The sequence below is a fragment of the Rhamphochromis sp. 'chilingali' genome, assembly GCF_963969265.1.
Source record: "Rhamphochromis sp. 'chilingali' genome assembly, chromosome: 4".
Taxonomy (NCBI): Eukaryota; Metazoa; Chordata; class Actinopteri; order Cichliformes; family Cichlidae; genus Rhamphochromis; species Rhamphochromis sp. 'chilingali'.
Genome location: NC_137948.1, coordinates 37477544 through 37491936, shown reverse-complemented (window position 1 = coordinate 37491936; position 14393 = coordinate 37477544). Strand labels below are relative to the sequence as shown.

Genomic DNA, 14393 nt, shown 5'->3' with positions numbered 1-14393 from the left:
CAAACACGAGGGCAGGACAGTAAGGAGGATTGATTTTTATTATTAGCTGCTTCTTGATAAGTAGAAAAATCTAAGTATACACAACATGGCAGAAATGCAAAGATTATACTTTATTGCACATATCACTTTGTGGGAGACGATATTCTGTTACTGCAACAGCACAAAAAATCCCCACAAATATAAATGTTCTCAAAAATGTTAAAGGCAGCTTTAACAAATTCAATCTTATTCAGACATTCTGTATCAAAGGCTGAAGGCATCCTGAAATGACTTTTGCCCAGGTCAGTCCGGGCTACAGCTGTGATCCGATTTTAAGTCGTAGGCAGCGTGAATACAACTTCTCATTCATTTTTCCCCTAAAAATCCACACTTTATTAAATCAGCAACGTAAACAAGCCACAGGAATGTCAATATACGATAATTCATCCTATAAAATCTCATGTGTGATTGGCTATCTAAGGTTGACTTTGAGAAGAAACGTTCGGATCTCCATTGGCCTTAAGGTCACCTCCCACGTGGACGGGTCTTGAAATGTCTTCAGCAGTGGCTTTTCTCCTGGAAAACAGACACATTATGTGAGCACAATCACAAACGACACAAAGTGTTTTTGGTTGGTTAATCTTTAAACACACCAGCAGTGTGAATGTGTGTGTGAATGGGTGGATGACTGGATATGTAAAGCGCTTTGGGGTCCTTAGGGACTAGTAAAGCGCTATATAAATACAGGCCATTTACCATTTACCAGTGACACGGGTCAGTGATCAGCAACCAAGTCTCCTCACAAGGAACAAAATAACATGTTGAGCTCCAGAAACACCTTGTAGTATACATTACATTATGAAGCATATCAATCTGTTTATGACGCTTTATGGCTCCCTGCTGGCTTAATTAGCACCTGCAGGGAAACTGTTAAGTCGATGACTACAATCAGAGATTTCTATCAGCCCAGCGCTCCTTCAGTGCATGGTCACCTGCCAGATGTTGAAAAATCCAGATGTTGCCAGTCTTTATATTACTATATAAAATATTATAAATAATGTAATGAAATTGTGACAACACTAAACGAAGGCCAAAATCTGCAAATATCAGGGAATCCTCACTATGGAAGTGTGATTGAAGAGCAGTGTACTACAAAGCCAGAATAACGGATTACTGAATTATGTTAAGTGCAGTATATGTTTGCAAATAAGTTTCGTATTGAAGCCATACATTAAAAAAAAAAACACTGACTGAAGCGCAGACTGTGCACTTCATTGTCACTGGATTATAAATGTATTCAGTTGATGATGCAGAAAATGTGTAAATGTTTATATACTTTATTTTGCTGCTGCTACATTTCTTTCACACAGCTGGAACTGCAGCTACGAGCGCACAGAACATGCATCATTTAATCTATTAAATTATTTTCACTTTGATCTGACAACGAACCAAAGTGATTTCCACAGAAGTTCATACCTGGTCTCTGAGATTTTACCACCGACCTCCAAAATGCACAAAGCTCAAAGCAGCTGAGTTGGAATCCATATTAAAATAAGCCCGAGGAGACGACATTCATTGAAATTTAGCCAAATTTAAATCGAGTCAGACTGGAGAACACATCCAGCTTTGAATCTAGGGTGACGTTCAAAACTGCAGTGGTGAACTAACTGACACAACACTGGTGTCCTGTACCTTTCTCAGGAGTCCAGTCAAAACGTTTCATTTCATCTTTCCACTGATTGGCCGACAGGTTCAACTCAGCCACACCCAGAACCTCCAGAGTTGAAAACAGCTTCTGCACAGACAGGAAAGACGATGGGATTAGTTACAGCAAAACGACATTCCACTGCATTGCAAACGAGAAACGACTGAATGACAGATGACCGTACGGTCGCTTTGAGTGTAACAAGGTTTAAACTGTTTCTGAATGTCTGACCTGCAGGTTGACTGTGACTGGCTGAGAGCTCACTTTGCTCTCTGAGCTCTGGTACTGATGCTCCAGTCTCAGCAGCACTGAGTCTTCATCCCACTGACTGAGTGTCAGCAGGTGGACAGCAGGGGGCAGTGCAGCCAGGAGCCCTGAGAACTAAAAGACAAAGACCCCTCACTCACAGAAACCATGCCTTTTAAAAAAAAAAAAAAGATTTAATGTATTCCAACCACATTTTCTATAAAATTACTACATAAAGTTGATATGAATTTCGACCAATCGCTGGCTCTGAAAACATGTCAGCAGCAGTTGCCGCTAAAGGCAACACAGCTTAGCTCAGTTCCCCTGAGAGCGAGTGAAACCATGTCTAAAAAATGCAAATATGTACACAGCAGGACAGAAATGGGTTATAACCAGCAGCATAGACAGTTGGAGACAATGACTCAAAACAAGCAGCAGACTCTCACAGGAACAGCCTGCAGTTTGTACAGTGCAGGTCACAGCACTGTACAAAGCTTTTCTTAAGCTTACACACAGGAGTTTAAGGTGTTTGAACAGGAACCTGCAAGATGGAGGCCAGCTGGTTCTTGCACTGCTAATATTTCAAACACAGATCACATCACCGTGACTTCTGAAACCCGATTAGTGAAGTGTGTTAATAACACGTCTTTAAAATACATGCAGTATTTGTACAAGTACTGTACGAATGTGCATGTGATTGGGTGAATGAGTAGAAAGGCACTATACAAGTACCAGTCCGTTTACCATTTACATACCTCCAGCTGAGTGTTTGGCTTCAGATCTCCATCAGTAAACGTAAGCAGCGGCTGCAACACCATCCCCTCTGCGAGGGGGTGGTGCGTGTCGGCAGCAGTCTGCGGGGGATCGAGGGTGAGGAGGAGGCGGCCGCGGACCACCAGCCCGTCTGGGAAGATGCCAGAGATCTCGTTGAGAGGTTCACCAACACCACGGAAATCATCGTGGAGCAGCCGGCGGTGGAGCTGAGGGTGAGGAGGTTGGATAGAGAGACTTTAATAAGAACTCCTTGTGTGCGCTTAGATGGGGTCAACATGCTAATGGTGATGAGCTACGACTTTATGCCTCACCATGATCTCCAGTGAACCATTCTGGATGCTGCCTCCACCCTGAGAGCGATCCGTTACCACAGTGAGTTGGTCCACATCATCCTGAAGACACACAAGTGAAAGGAAAACATCACTTGTGATAATTCATAATAATGGATTGGATTTATATAGCGCTTTTCAAGTCACCCAAAGCGCTTTACAATGCCACTATTCATCCACTCTCACACACTGGTGGAGGCAAGCTACGGTTGTAGCCACAGCTCCCCTGGGGCAGAGTGACAGAGGCGAGGCTGCCATATCGCGCCATCGGCCCCTCTGGCCAACACCAGTAGGCGGTAGGATAAAGTGTCTTGCCCAAGGACACAAAGACCAGGACAGAGAGCCCGGGGATCGAACCGGCGACCTTCCGGTTACAGATACGCTTCCCAATCCCCTGAGCCACGATCGCCCCGTACTGTCATAGAACTGACAGTCAATGCTTTTTGTTGCCTGTCTCTCCAAATGGAAGCTAACAAACACACAAACCTTGATATAAGCACGAGAGTTGATTGGGTAGTAGTTTCCAGCAATGGGCTCTGACTGTTTCAGGTTCCAGGTGGGCCGGAAGTCTTTCCTGTTTGGGGGGGATGGGACACACACACACTAAGTGTACAGAATTGGATTCTTTTAATGTAAAACTATCACATAACTGTACAGCTGTCTTACTTTGTATATAATCTGTAAAATATCAAAATCCAAAACAACTGCAACAACTTTAAAAGGTTAAAGTGCATTTTCCATCATCAAAAAACAAAAAGCAAACTCTTACTTCCTCTGCAGAACTTCTCTGCCGTTGGAATCAGTGTAGAAATATTCAGAGGTTTTGATGCTGGTGTCCAGACGAGTGATCACCTCCTTCCCCAGGCTGTCACTAAAAGGTCAAGACAGCAAGTGTGACGTGGGTTAAAGGTGGGTGGTGTGGGGAGCATTTTGGCCAAGATTCCTCACTTTTCCTTGAATTTATTTCTCTCGCTCACAAAAAAAAAAAAAAAAAATGGCTAAAATAGACCTGAAATTATGAGCTAAATCTATTCCCCAGTGGGTGTGCATGGAATCTTATGGTCTAAAATTCCCTCTTTCCATGTATTTATAATCTGACATGGGGAAAAAGATAACAGCGATCTAAGCCAATCACTTGCTATGATATGAGGAAATATTTAGAAGGGCAAAGCTCTGCCACAATATTGCCCCATATGAGGTTTTTCTCCCCTGAAAGATCAGTTGACATTAAGGCACTGAGCTTTTAGAAAGGTTGAAGAGAACAGAAATTTCAACAACCACTTATCTCTAAAAACATCTCCATTACATATGTAGTGTGCACGTGTTAAACTCACTCTATCGGCACAGGTCCCACAGTCCACTCGAGCTCCAGAGCTCTGCTGTCAGCATAGAGACGAACCACCTGAGACACCCAGGGAGCAAACCACTGCCTCACCTCCTGCACCACTGACGTCTGAGGATGAGAGCATTGCAGTACAAAATTAGACGCTGCATATTAGCCTCTAAACAGGGAGGTAAAACATGTTGGCACGTTCATTCTGACACCCACACATATAAAATGACAGCAGCCTATAATTTAGAAGTAAACTGAATAACAGTGTAAAAACAAAGCTTTGATACTAGGAATCTACGTCTGGATATGAGCAAACATCTCTACCTTAATGATCTCCGTCTTGGCCGTCCGGCTGATGATGAAAGGTGTGGAAGAGTTGGGTCTGAAGATGTAGGCTCCAGAAGGCTGCCTGCTCTCTACGTTGTTACCGGCACTGGCGTTGTACCTGGGACGTTTTAACAACACATCATTTGGAAGCTCAACTTAAAAAAAAAAAGCGTGTTCATTTTGTTATTTTTAGAAACACTAACCAGTAGAAATTCTGTGTCAGTTTGATGATCTGTTTGGTCTCCTGATTGTTGAGGCTGCTTATCAGGCCTGTCTCAGGGTCAAAGGTCACTTGTAGGAACTAGAGTGCACGAAAACAAACAAAAACAGTTCCTTTTTCAGAAGATTTTGTTTATTTATTTGAATATTTTGGACTTTCTTCTGTGTTCTGACCTTATTCTGGATCACTGGGGGTGCGCGCTGCTGTGCAGGTGCAGGTGGAGGTCCGTCCTGGATCAGGGCCACCGTGTACGTGGTGTAGCCCAGAGGAGGTGCCTGAACCTGGAACACCAGCTCATTGACTGCAAAGCCTCGTTGTCTTCTAACTTCGTGAGTGGCCTGTGACACGTGAACCACCTTCAACGCAAACACATTATCGAGTGTTATCTTTGTTTATATTGAACATGTTGAGTGATACAAAAAAACCAGTGCTGTGAAAAAGTATCGCAGACTTCATTCTCTGAGATGAGATCCATCTATATCTTGTGTCTGACAACTGCACAGCTTGTTTTGGATCATCTCATACTTGCTGCTGGCACACATACTGACCTGGCAGTCCACCGCTTTGCCACTAGCATCTGACACGCTGTACGCTGTTCCATTGACCGGCAGCCTGACGGGCCAAGTGACGGGCCGAGCGAGAGGGTTGTACACATTGACTGAGAACTGAATGACAGACAAAAAGACAAGCGAGAGAAAGGCAGCGTCAGCATTCAGTCTTATCTGTAATTACACAGAATGTATTTACAATAACTGTAGCCCAGGTTTTTTAGGCTGTACACCTTGAATACACTGTTTGTTCCGAGGATAAATCTCAGAGGGTCAGAGTGTTCAGAATTACATTTAAGATGACAAATTGTGGGTTTTTTTTATTATGTTACCGGTGGATGGTTGTTAAACATGGTTTAAATGACAGGATCAGTACATGTACAAGTAAGACTTATGAGCCAAACCTTCAGATTTTAAATGCTCACTTTCAGACAGGATAGTGACTCGGGCACGCAGCTGTGACTCTACCCACTTGCTGTTCAAATGTCTTGATGCATCCTCAGTCATCCAGGTAAGGAACTCTTAAAAATTAATTCTGTTCATCTGGACGTAGAGTTTTCAGTGGGAGAAACATTTCGTCACTCATCCAAGTGACTTCTTCCGTTTCGGCTGACCGCAGGTTTCACTGATCACATTAACTGGGTGGACCATCACATTAGGTTCACCTGGGAGGTTATGGCAGGTTAGCCTTCTTAGACTGTGAGATTTACACCAGTAAAGGGGGACATTTAAAGTTGATGTGTACTGTAAACAAATGCTCACGGGTGAGTATTTAAGGTTTGACTCTCATCATCCACTGGAGCACAAACTGGGTGTCATCAGGACGCTACAACAGACACAGCGGCCAGGGAAGTAGAAGAACATCACATCATGAAGGCCGTGAGTAAATATGGTTATCCCAGCTGGACTCTTGTCAAAGCTTGGAGGCGCCAATCAATTCAGGAGAGAAGCAAAACTGCTGCCTAAGCGAAAACCCTAAGCGATCCCGTATGTGTCAGGAGAAGCAGAACATTTGAGATACATTTTTTTCTAAACACCGGGTCTCTGAGGCTTTTAAACCCCAAAACACACAATGCAAAAATTGATCCACCCCAAGGATCGGGTCCCCCGACACAAACAGAGTAACATAGTGTACGCTGTTAAGTGCCAGGAGGATTGCCAGGATTTATACATCGGGGAAACCAAACAACCTCTGGCGAAGCAGATGGCTCAACACAGAAGAGCCACCTTGTCAGGCCAGGACTCCACAGTCTATTTACACCTACAGGCCAGTGGACACTCTTTCAATGATGTACACATCCTGGACAGGGAGGAACGCTGGTTTGAGCAAGCAGGCCAGGAGGGGGCCTAAGGGTACATCTTTCACCATCTTACAATGCTGTGACTGCAGCCATTCCCCAACTTTCTGTGAATGGTACTCATGGTTGTTGATCAGTGATTGTTGATCAATGGTCATGACAATTTGCATATTAATGATCAAGAAACTGACCTCACAGCAGATTGCACAATGACTGAAACCAGCCCACTGAAGGAACAAATGTACTGTTTATAAGATTGGGGAAACCTGCGTCAGCTGAGTCTGAAGAATTCACTTGGATGAGTGACGAAACGTTTCTCCCACTGAAAACGTCACATTCAGATGAACAGAATCAACCTTTTTGGGATTGCTGTTCAAACCTTTTGCCAGTGGGTGGTAATCAGACAGATGACTTAAATAGGACTCTAAATTGGGCTGCACCAGTGCAAAGATTACTAAGGATTTCACTGTAAATCATGCAAATCTACTTTAGTCAATTCCAAAAAATAAAGATGAGTTGGAAATGAGTAAAGCGGGTCCCCTTCAAAGTCTATTTTCTGTGTTTTTTACCTTCTTGCTGGATTCAGTGAGAGGACACACGCTGACGTTGAGGTTATCACAGTAGATTCGCTCAGCAGACAAGCCGCTGAGAGCAGCCAGACTGTTACTGACTAAAACCTGAAAGAGAGACAACAGTTAGACAAGAAACCTGTGCAAGAAAGTTTGGACTGAAGAACACTTTCTGCTAAAGACATGATAATATATTTTCCTGTACAGAAAATGACAAATTTAGCACAAGTAACTTCTGTTGGGTAAGATAATGTACTGTGAAGCCTGGAGTACCTGACAGTGTTGCCAGCCGTTAGCAAGCTTCCTGGCGTAGTCATTTGCTACGTGTTGCTTTTCTGTGCCCGACACAGCGTCATGGTGCTGAGCCACAGCCATGGCTTTCTCTACCAATGAAAGCAGCCGTCACTCAAGCTCTTGTCTGACATCCAATTGGTCTTAGTAACACAAATACAACTTTTAAAAAGTGTCCATATTCTTAACCGGTTCACCAATTCACAGTTGTGGGGAGGCTGGAGCCCATCCCAGCTCTCCTACATCCTGGACAGGTCCATCACAGGAGTAGCACTTGAAGACAGCCAACCATTTATGGTCATGCTATTACATGTTAACCTAATACGTAAGTCTTTAGACTGTGGCAGGAAGCCAGAGTACCTACAGTATGCCTATGCAGAACCCACTAAGGAGACACAAAAAAGATTCAATCAAATCTTACTCATGGTCTGGCTTTCACCTTCCCCAAAGGGTCCTTTCCTGGAAGCTGGACCACCAAATACCTCCAGCTGGTTACAAGTCTATTAAGAGGGAAAAAATGAACACAATTTAAACATATTAAAATAAACACAATTTAAAAAGTCTCACAGGTATAAATTTTCCACCATTAAACCTATATTTCCACATCTTAAGGTAGTTCTATAGACGCAGGATACCAGTGATAGCTTTATTAAGTGCCAGCTAACAGTGTGCTTCATGCTATATATTAGCATTTATTTGCTTACAGTTCATGTTAGGAGTTAGATAAACTTTGTTTTCACAGAACAAAATTTAAAGCTTGTTAGTGTAATGTGACAATGTTATACTTATCTAGCATATGTCATGCTAACATTCTTAAAGTTTGAATGTTAGCATGCTAACTACCATCTACACTAAAACAATTAAATTTTTCTGAAAGCTCTAAAGTTGTGGGACAGGACTTACAGTTACAGAGGTAATTCTAGAAAAGCAGAAATTTGAATGTTGTGATGTCGTCGACACAAAGTGTAATGCTGAGCACACTGTAAAATCGCCCCGCACAAAGTAAATCTCAGAGTACCTGCAGGTTGCTGTTGCTGATCCTCTCATATCGCTTCAGCGCTGGTCTGCTTGTAAAGTAGCCAGTCCAGAAATCATGAGCGTCGTCTGCATAGGGGAAGAAATCATCTGTCTTCAATGGCCTGGATAGAAAACCAATGGATTTAGCTGACATTAAAATGCAAAAGACGACACTTTTTACAATAGAGTTTAACACCAACAGTGCTGCTAGAACAAGAAAACATTATCCTGCCCCTTTAAAGTTCACAGTACCAGGTGAGGTTTGCTCGGTGCAGCTCCTGCAGGTAACAGGACGGTGTAGAGTAGAGCACGTTGACTTTGCTGCCATTTGCCTGCCGGGCATTTACATAGTGGATCAGCTTGTCCAGGTTCTTGTACCACAGGTTGGCATTCTCATATTGAAAGTCTGAGCCCATGGTCATGATGATGTGGTTGGTCTTATAGACCGTAGACTAAAAAAGGAAGAGGAAATAATGCTTAACAGATTAAACTAAACAAAAAGGAAGAAAAGGGAAGAGTGAAATTAAACAATTCACACATCTCTTCAATCACACACACCTCACACTATTCAAAGCACATTTATATGATGGCTAAAGTGGTGAATGTGGATTATTAAAGGAGGACATTGCATTACACTATCTGTAGATGTCTTTATTATTGTGATCATGACAGGTTCATAAAATAAAACCAGACAGGTTGAGAAAAGATTTATGGGGACCTGCATGAAGATATGCTGACATTACTTGAAACAAGAGGTTCCTACTGAAATTTTACATGTCATGTTAGCTAGTCACAGCTGTATATGGGCTGGGATAAAAAGCACAGTATCCCTTCTGCTTCCTCTTTTTCTAAATCAGAAAGCGTTGTTTGATGTCTTTTGATTTAACATGAGCATTTTTTTCGTAGTGTTAGTTAAACATGCGGTGTTAAGAACACCACGTGACTGATAAATCAGTGTCTCTGTGCGCCAGTGTGGAGTTGTGTCCAACCTGACTGTTGGCGATGACAAGGAAGCGTCCCACCACATCATCAACATTATAGTCTTCAAGATCAGGATCGTCTCTGATAGGTGGGTCACTGCAGAGCTGGTCCCAGCAGAAGCCCTCAGGAGGGTTGTAGCCATTAGGAAGGATCCCTGTTGGTTAACGGGGGCAAACGGTTAAAAAAATAATGTGACACCGTCCTGTTGCTGAGTCCAGAAGTCATTAACATAAAGGGATGAAGAAAGAAACTTTGCATACCAGTAAAGAGGTCAGCCATTGGAGGAGTGAGGCTGTCGGAGGCTCTCCATAGAAGCTCCTGCTCCTTATTCCTCATCCTGCGAGCCCGGTCTTGATAATCTAGACGACCAAAGAAGAAGCCATCGAATCCCATCTGCAGCAAAAGACAGACAGTTAATGGTTAAAGGAAAGTCAAATGGAAAGCCAGTGAACTAAATTGTGCCTTCATGTAATAATGCAGCATTCTGGAAATAAGCCCATTTGATTCATTGCAGAGCAGCAAATCTGATAATGACGATACAGCCAAAAATTTGTAATGAGAAAACGGAGAGTCTTTCTCGACGTGAGTGCTACCTTAACTCTAATTAGCCTCAACTCTCTTCTTTAACTGATAAATTCTCCCATTTTAAGTCTCACTAGAAATCAGGCCTTCCTTAAGGTGACCAATTATGCTCATCCTTCTATTCTGCCCTATACTGCTGATATTAAACATGGCCAACGTTTGAAAGTGTGACAGTGAATGAGCTGAGCAATTCTGAAGTGTGACTCGTGCAAAACTCGAAGAATAAACATAAAGAGCTATGCTACCTGTGCAAACATGGAGGCGTGTTCCCGGGCGTGGCCAAAGGGGTCGATGTGCCAGGCGACGCGGGGACGGCCACAGGCTCCAAAAGTCTCATTAAGGAACCTCAGACCAATGGTCATCTGGTCTATGACGGCGCTGTAGTGTGTGGCAGCCTCGTCGCTCATACACCAACCACCATTCACAAATTCCAGACGGCCTGCGGGAGGAGCAGCTTTTGGTAAGGATGCACTGAAACACTTAACGCAGCTGTATAGTACTGAATGGGTATTTACCTTCATTAACCAGCTGTTTGACTGTCTGCTGCATGCTGGAGCTCTGACTCTTCCACCAGCGGTAGAAAAAGGCCGTCTCCACATAGATGAACCTCCTGTCTGGATTCTTCAACAACTGATCCACAACTGAGTCCAGGATGTACTGAACACCAGCGTGCTGGATGTCATTACGATCTACGCACACAAATGTGCACAGATTTAGGACAAAAGAGACATTATTTTGTAACACAGAAGTCAATGCTTCAAGAAGTGGTCAGAATTTAGTTGCTGTGTGTCACAGTTTGAAAAATATTTATTTACACTAACGTATCTTAACAGCAAGAAAGTATATGTGCTCATCTGCATTCATGCATATGCCCAAACAAACCACCCTCAGTGCAGATGAGTTCTGCTTACATATTAACCCAGACTGGAAATCAATATCAGATGATGGTCACCTGCACAACACCTGGCCTTACAACTTACTATAAACAACATGTGACATTAAAATAAGCAAGCTCGACAATCAATTGCACTAAAAGCATAAAACTCTAAAGCAATGAAGAAGTAAACTGTTGCAGTAAACAGTACATTATGAGGCAGTGTGAAATACACGACAGAGTATAAAATGAAACGAAGGTGTTTTAATATCGTCTTCTGATACATTTCAACAGTGGCTCGGGCCACTTCGGGGGTGGGGTGCCCTCGGCCTCTCGGCCTGGGGCTCGGTCACTCTGGCGCAGCTGGCTGCCGGCGGAGCTCCCGGGCACGTCACTGCAACCCCCCCTGGCTTCTGCTCCACAGCTGCTGAGTGACCCCTCATCTGGGGCTCTCCTCAGCTCTTTCTGGGATAGTGGCACAGCTGCCCCTCCGTTGGTCTTCCTTGGTCTCTTGTGCTCTGAGGGCCTCTGAATGTCTGGAGTCTTGATCTCCTCCATACCTGCTTCATGCCCTGGAGGACGGGGCTGTGGCCCCCCACACCCTCTAGCAGATCATTACATGAAGGAACCTTTTAAAAACAAGCGCGTCCATGCTCACAGGTGTACACACGGGTGCTCACACACACAAACTACACCCTTTTTGGCTCCTACCTCAAGGCACACTGTGCGCTGTCGATCTTACGTGCTGCACAATAATGTTTAACATTTAGTATTTACTGTTATATTGCCATAGATCATCATGATGTTGTTTATTCTATTGCTCTAGTCTTCTTCTGCTTGTTTTCTTTTTTCTTTCTCAACAGGTGATCCAGGAAAAGAAAAAGAGAAAAAAAAAGGTGATGAAGCAGATTTTCATTGTCTTTTCTCTCTATCTCTTTTCTCCTTTTTCTTTCCCTCTCCTTCTGTTAACTTTCTTCTGAACTTTTCTTCTTGTTTTTCTTTCCCGTCCCCGAGTCCAGTCTGGCCTGATTACAATATCTTAGAATAAAAATAACTAATAAAGATCAAATAAACTATGACAATCAAGTGGGCCAGTATAGCAAAAGGCCCACTTGGGAAAGTAAATCTGTTGGGCATTTTTCTTGGCCTTCAGACAATAATTCTGATTGCTACAGTGCCAGACAGGACACAAAAAAAAGAAAAAAAAAAAGATACATTTCCACATTTCGCACAGCCCCAACAACAGAGAGTAGTTCGAACATGAGTGATGGCTGTCACTCCAGTTCACATTCAAATCAAATCCAGAGATCATGTCCATGAACCACCATTAAAACACATCATAGGGCTTTAAAGCAGGAGGATAACACTGCTGGTCACAAGACCCACAATCACTTGTAGCAGCAATCAGGAAGATATTTAGTACCAGTCAATAGAGCAGATTTACTTGCATCAGCAGAACTACTAGAGTAAATAGAAACATATGCAAACATTTGACAGAGTAAACACAGAGCAGGAGGTTGGCTAATAGCTTCACAGTGTTTTTTCTGTATGTGTCACACTGACCTCCATAGAAGTACTGGTCCACAGTCTTGAGCCAGCCAACGTCATCATGTGTGTGCGGGACCAGGTGGACATTCAACATGCCCGGCTTGGTGGCATGACATGACTGCACACAGACACACACTCTATGAATACAGCTGTACTGCTCTGTCGGAAGAGTCATAATGTCGACAAATATTAACTCCAAAAAGTGATCGTCTGCCAAAAACTGATTTCTGGTATTTACCAAAAAAAGGATTGCTCGCATTTAAACTGCTATACATAACTTGTTAGTCTATAATATGTGAAACCTATATCAAATGTATCCCTCATGAATGATATAAGTCATCTTGAGCCACAAACAACATTCCTGTAACAAAGTAGAAGCTGCAATCAGTTTTTGGCAGTGACTTTTATATATCCTTTATTTATGCAGTTAAAAGAAGCTTGTTGACATTAAAAATGTGTTTTAAAGAAGAATCTGGCCAAGAGGACAGCAGATATTGAAAGACATCTAACAATAGTTCTGTAAACATATTTTAAGTGGACAAAAATGATGGAATTGGTTGTAATGTAAGTGCAATAAGACAGAGTTGAAAAAGATGTAACTGTAAAATGTTATATCTAGCCCCTTTGTAAAGCCTGTTGACCGAAGTCTATTTGCCAACATAGGTAAAGATATTACACATAAAAACACAGGTAGACATTGGAAATCAGTTTTTGGCAGGCGGGCACTTTTTGGCACAACACCAGCACTTCCTTGTATGTGAGCACAGTCATGTGAGTGAAACAGAAAGTAGCGCTAACAGCTCCATTGAGCTTTTTGACATGTACCTTAACCCTAACACATGTAAATAAAATACAAAAGCGCGACATAAAGTAGCTAACCTCGTATCCGCAGGTTGGAACGTCTGTTTTCTTCTCGCCGACAGGAAAACTTAAAACCACGCTGAGGATAAACAGGAGAGCTGTAGCCAGCTGCTGCGACCTGCCCGCCATGTTGGAAAACAACCCGAAAATCATGTGACATCTGTTTATGTTGAGCTGGGTCACGTGACCGTCACCCTGTCTACCGCATGGCTGTGGAAGCTGGAGAGCACTGAATTGTTTTCCCTCCAATCTGACTTGAAGGCACTGGGGAAAAGTAAGCGACAAACCGCGGAATGAGAGGACTCAGCGAAAATAAACACAAGTTAACATGACAAAGACTGACATTACATTACAGTGATATATATATATATATATATATATATATATATATATATATATATATATATACATACTCTCAGTGTACTCTCAGTGGCAAGGGAACAATAAGAGAACAGCACCACCAAGGCTGGAGACGGAGCAATACTGGAAGAGCATATGGGAGAAGGATGCAACCCATAACGGCAATGCTCAGTGGCTAGAGGATCTGAGGGCAGACCACAGCGACCTCCCTGAACAGGGTCCAGTAACCATCACAGTGGCAGATATCCAAGAAAGGGTCTCCAGTATGAAGAGTTGGACAGCACCAGGGCCCGACATGGTTCACGCCTACTGGCTGAAGAAGCTAACTGCACTCCACGAGCGTCTGGCAGCACAAATGAACCAGCTGCTAGTTAACGAGAGACACCCGGAATGGCTAACTGAAGGCCGGACGGTCCTGATCCCCAAGGACCCCAAGAAGGGACCGGTCCCCTCCAACTACCGACCAATAACCTGCCTCAGTACTACATGGAAGCTCCTGTCAGGCATCATATCGGCTAAGATGAACAGGCACATGGGTCAATACATGAGTG

General features: G+C 43.2%; 1 protein-coding gene across 1 annotated transcript; it reads right to left on the bottom strand.

Annotated features, from left to right (window-relative positions):
* Positions 1 to 88: 88 nt before the first annotated feature.
* On the bottom strand, positions 89 to 13618 carry man2b1 (mannosidase, alpha, class 2B, member 1). The gene is made up of 23 exons (XM_080879778.1): positions 13501 to 13618; positions 12637 to 12739; positions 10715 to 10888; positions 10445 to 10638; positions 9878 to 10010; positions 9626 to 9771; positions 8889 to 9088; positions 8638 to 8758; positions 8041 to 8119; positions 7602 to 7711; positions 7329 to 7436; positions 5462 to 5578; positions 5087 to 5269; positions 4897 to 4994; positions 4691 to 4811; positions 4368 to 4486; positions 3803 to 3904; positions 3520 to 3607; positions 3016 to 3096; positions 2686 to 2910; positions 1916 to 2065; positions 1672 to 1774; positions 89 to 555 (listed from the first exon to the last, which is right to left on the bottom strand). The coding sequence occupies exons 1-23, from the start codon at positions 13609 to 13611 to the stop codon at positions 452 to 454; spliced, it is 2970 nt and encodes a 989-aa protein (XP_080735904.1). The 5' UTR covers positions 13612 to 13618; the 3' UTR covers positions 89 to 451.
* Between the last annotated feature and the right edge of the window lie 775 nt (positions 13619 to 14393).